Here is a 5,110-nt window from a genome sequence, read left to right on the forward strand (position 1 = left end):
TTCCTCTAGCATAGCTTCCATAAATTTGTAAACGGCTTTTTCACCTCTGTAAATTTGTACTGGTTTCGTGTATTTATCATCATAACAACAAACAACCTTGTATCCATAACCACAGTCTGTATGCTTCTGATAAGCTTCAGTAAATGATTTGTTATTATTGGGTTGACATCCATGTATTTTTTCAGTTATGGCTTCGAAGTCTGCATATATTACAAATGGAACTGGTAGTTGTTTATGGAAATTATTGAATTTTAGTATGTTGCCATCTTTTGTTGGCATTTTAATCGCTTGTGTTCCATTCACTTGGATACAGTTTTCTTTATGATCAGTTAATACTCTTTCAGAACTGAAACACTGAAGACAATGCATGCAAAAATGTTTCCTCTCTTTGTTTGATTGTACATAAACTTGTTGAAATCTTTGATTAATACATAGTGCTTGTTTTCATTTTCTGTTATAAGAAGCAGATTCATACAATCTTCATACTTTTCTTTTGACACATAAATGGGATATTTTTGTTTTTCTTCATAACCAAATACATTGATGTTGATCTCATTGTGTTTTTCTATTTTGTTGTACTGTTTGATAGTCACTGGAAATTCAATTCCTGAATAATTTAAATTTTCAATGAATGCTTTATCTGATTTTTTTATTGTTTGAGGATTTTTGTCTTGAGGATTAAGATGTCGAATATGGCACCATCTAAAACATTCTTTGTCACTGTTTTTTATGTTTATTAAACTTTGAGAACTGTTTCTGAGTTCATGTGGTAGTTTAATGTATGATGATCCTTTGATTGGTTCATATTTTACGATATTGAGATAATGGTTTTCAACTGATTCAACAGTCCAACCAGATCCCTCTGAAATCCAAACTGCGATCTTATTTAGTATGCCTTGTTTTGATACTTCAAGGGATTTGTCTATTTCTGTGTTATTTATGATAGTTTGAGCTGGACTGTTGAAATATGCGGTCTTATACACTATTTCTCCATTTGACTTTTTTGTAAATGTTACCTTGAGCGTTTCAACGAATTTTAGTCCTTTCATTGATATTAATATGTTTTCAATATGGTTAGCAACAGCCTTTCTTGTGTTTTGCAGTTGCACAAGTGGGTCTCTTTTATTTTTGATGTTTATCTCATAAGACTTTGTGAACCCTTTCAGAGCTTTTTCTGTTTGCTCAATCTTAGTCCTTGGTGTTGGAACCGGTCTTTTGGTTCTTGGTTTTGGGATTGGTTTATCCCTGAATTCTATTGGTGGAAGAATTATGTTGTTTTCATAATCTTGTACCATTTGATTTACACTCTTTCCTGGTTTTACAGTCCTTGGTGCTGGTACTGGTTTTTTATCTTGCTTTAATAGCAATGTGATTAGTTCTGATTTACTGAGCTTTTTAAGATCGCTCTTGTTCATATTATTGTGTGAGATATCATTTTTCATTTATATATTAACTATATATTTATTTCTTTAAGTACTTATGCATGTGCGTTTGAATGTGGTCAAAATTCGAAGTGTCCAGTTATGAACACGATGAACTGTCAATGTAGGATAAATTATTAGGAATTATTCATTTTCAGGATTATTATGAATTAATGCTTTTTCGTAATGTTTTTTTGTCCGAAGATGGTTGTGTTTGCCGGCTAAACTGTAATTTTTGCCATTTTCGCATATGTAACAATACCAAGGCTTGTTGAGCATGTAATCTGTTTTTCGTTGTTTTCTTTCTATGTCTGTGAATAAACGAGGTCTTCCTCGCTCTCTTTTTGCTTTGACTTTTTCATTTTCCATAATAATACTATATGTTTTTATTTTCTTAAGTACCTATGTGCGTTTAATCTGTTTTTGGTCTGCGTTTTATGTATCTGTTGCTTTCTTCCATGTGTTTGATCACTTCGAATATCACATCATCATAAGAATTGCTCATTATATATTTCCATTTATTTTTCTCATACATCTTTTTCATATGAAGTTGTTGCCCAGACACATTGTATGAACCTGTAGGGCTTTTGAATTCAATGCACAAAGAATTGTATTTGCTTGTTGGATTCACTATCATGAGATCACACTGTCCCGACATATATCCTTTCCTCCACGATGACGATCTTATATTCTGAGTCCTTTGATTTTCACCAAGACCTGCAATCATAAGAGCTTCACAATATTTGTCTCTTATAAATGATACCACTTTGCAATGCAAGTCATATTCACTTTCAATCAATAATTTTTTGCTTTTTGTGTCATAATATCCTTTTTTTCTGATTGATGGTAAAACTTTACTTGTAACCCAATGTTTGAATTCTCTTGCTTTAGGTTGTTTGGAAGAAAGAATTAGGGAATAAAAACCAGATTCATTTATGAATAAACATTCAATGGCTTTTTCAAGGTCCTCAGCAAGGGGTAACGTTTTGTTACCCCCAGTTTCAGGGCTCTCAGCAAGGGGTAACGTTTTGTTACCCCTTGCTTTTGGCTTTATTTTGCAGACCATAAATTTTTTGTCGTCTTTATGAACATGATCCATGATTGCTTTACATGTGTTTTTGTATTCCAGTATCAAAGCTATTTCTTTTCCGCGAAACCATATTTTGTTTTTCTTATCGATATAACAATTGATTTCGACTTTTAGTGTGTCATTTTTATAATTTGTCTTTTGAAGTTCCATTTTATATCGGTATAATAATATACCTATATATTTTATTTTTTAAATCGATTTTACACGTGCGTTTAAATGTAGCCAAAAACAATTAATCTCTTTTAATCAATTCATCAATTTTATTATACATTTGGTTTAAATCCTTAATTTCTCTCAATAGATCTTTGACGACATTTATTTCTTTTTCTAGTTTATTTTTTTGTTGACGTAATTTGTTGAGTTCTCCAATCAAATTCATAAAATATGTCAGATTATCATCCATATATATTATTATACATTTTTTTTAAGTAGCTTTAAAAAGGTGCGTTTAAAATATAGCCAGAAACAATTAATATTTTTGGCTACAAGTAGCGAACACAGTATTAAACCATAGGTACTATTACTATATGCTACATAACATCGGTTTAAATGTTTTATATGTTTTCAATATCTTTCAATGGTATCCAGCTATTGAAATCATCACTGTATCCCTTCCATTTTACCAGAGCTTGCTTCTTCTTATAGTCTCTCCGAATGACTTTATCAATACGAAAAACATCCTGCTTTGCTTTTAATAATTCAGGTTCATAAAAACTCCATGGAATATCTTCACCTCTGAGATCTTTTAGTTTGTATGTTATTGGATTAGTGTATTGGATTTTATCAACTGTAAACACTTCTTCAGTCCAATTTGGTGTATAACCCTTGTCGAACACATTCCGTTTATACTTGGATATTCGGACCTTGTCACCAACCTTAAATTTTGGTTTTTGTTTTAATGTTTCTGTATCACCATATAGATTGAAGTAAACGGTTCCTTCATTGCTCTTTTTGCTAGCTTCTACAGGTGTCATTTTTATGCTTGAATGTTTTGTGTTGTTGTACTGTTTCACTAGTTTGGACAGCATATCGAGATACATTGTATTACCTTGAACAGTGAACTGTTTCCACATTTTGGATTTAATTGTTCGATTCCACCTTTCAACCACTGAGGATTTCTCCTCATTTTCAGTGGAGTACATATGTATCCCATTTTTCTCTAATAAGTCTTTCAAGTGTTTGTTATAGAACTCCTTTCCCTTATCAACCCATAAATATTGTGGTTTTCTGCCTTCCTTGAATATTGTTTTAAATGCTTCAGTGACAGATCAGCCTTTCTTATCCTTCAATGGGACAATCCAACCGTATTTGCTGAAAACATCAATAACCATAAGAAGATACCGATAACCTTTGTTCCATTTGCTAAACTGTTGCATTTCAACTAGATCACTTGCCCATATTTCATCGATATGATTTACGATTACACGCCGCCGAGTAAAGTTGCGTCTTATGTATGCATGTAACTCATCTGCTAATTTTTCTTGCCAGTTTTCTTCACTCGACGGCTTTTTCCGTTTTTTGAAACTCCTAGACCTAGTTTCTGCTTTGTATTGATAACATTTCTTGCCAACCAATGCCCCCATTGTCTTTCATTATACGGTACGTTGTCTAAAGCTTGAACCATTTTCCTATCTGCTTTGTTTTTACATTTCCTATCATCCTTGCAGACGGAATAATCAACATCGTGTTGCATGGCTATAGCATCAGTTTTGCCGGTCGGCAAATCATATATTTCCAATATTTGACCAGTTTTTGGGTCATACTTCAGTTGATTTTCCAAATCATTATAAGGTCCTGTGTAATGATGCCCAGGAAGCGTCCATCCGCTTTTTGGTTTTGGTAATTTACCAATAGCTTTGTGAATATCAAGAGCACCACCGTCTAGATCTTTTCTATTTGTTGTGTATTTTTTATTCGGTCTTATTTTTGTTGACAATTGCTTTAAAGCTTGTGATCCAACATTTTGAATTGCTGGATTGAGTTTATCCAAAGCATAATCAATGGCTTTCTTCTGCAACTTTGGATCTCGTAGCATTTCTGATGTGTAATATCTACCCATTTCAACTGCTTTTTTGCCAAGATAAGGTACTTCTTTGGTTAAAAATAATTCTGCTGCTGTATCACCAACAGTGCTTAATATGCCCGCCCCTTCAAACGGGCTAGTCCGTTTCCCTGTTGCCTTTTTACAAACTTAGTCTTCGTAATACCACATTCTGCACATATACATTTTAACATAGTTCGACCATTCTTTGTCTGTTGATATTTTTCACTTCCTGGTACACAATCGGTTACCTTTTTCTGTTTTACACAATATGATCTCATATATTATATATGTTAGATATTTCTAAAATAACTTTCAATAAATTTTTCATTTTTCATTGTATCATGTATGTCAAACACTTGTAGTAAATCATAATACGAATTACCCTTATTCATTTCATTTAGAAAGTATAAACAGAAATACCCACAAGTTGTTGTTTGTATGTTTGTATCTGATTGTTTTGATGTAACAAAGTCAGATTTTTCTTTTTGGCATGATTTACCATTTCTTGAAAAGGTGGCATACCAAACAAATCAAAATAATTTATTACATTATCCT

At 32.4% G+C, this 5,110-nt stretch overlaps 1 protein-coding gene across 1 annotated transcript in view; it reads right to left on the bottom strand.

Annotated features, from left to right (window-relative positions):
- LOC138010267 (uncharacterized) overlaps window positions 1–1,415 on the bottom strand; it is a 3,676-nt gene extending 2,261 nt beyond the window's left edge. Inside the window, exons 1-2 of the mRNA XM_068857201.1 lie at window positions 476–1,415; window positions 1–200 (exon numbers count right to left, since the gene is read on the bottom strand). The exon at window positions 1–200 is cut by the window's left edge and continues 319 nt beyond it. Of these exons, the coding sequence (XP_068713302.1) occupies window positions 1–200; window positions 476–1,415 (1,140 nt within the window). The remainder of the gene's footprint in view (window positions 201–475) is intronic.
- Between the last annotated feature and the right edge of the window lie 3,695 nt (window positions 1,416–5,110).

The sequence above is a fragment of the Montipora foliosa genome, chromosome 7, assembly GCF_036669935.1.
Source record: "Montipora foliosa isolate CH-2021 chromosome 7, ASM3666993v2, whole genome shotgun sequence".
Classification (NCBI taxonomy): Eukaryota; Metazoa; Cnidaria; class Anthozoa; order Scleractinia; family Acroporidae; genus Montipora; species Montipora foliosa.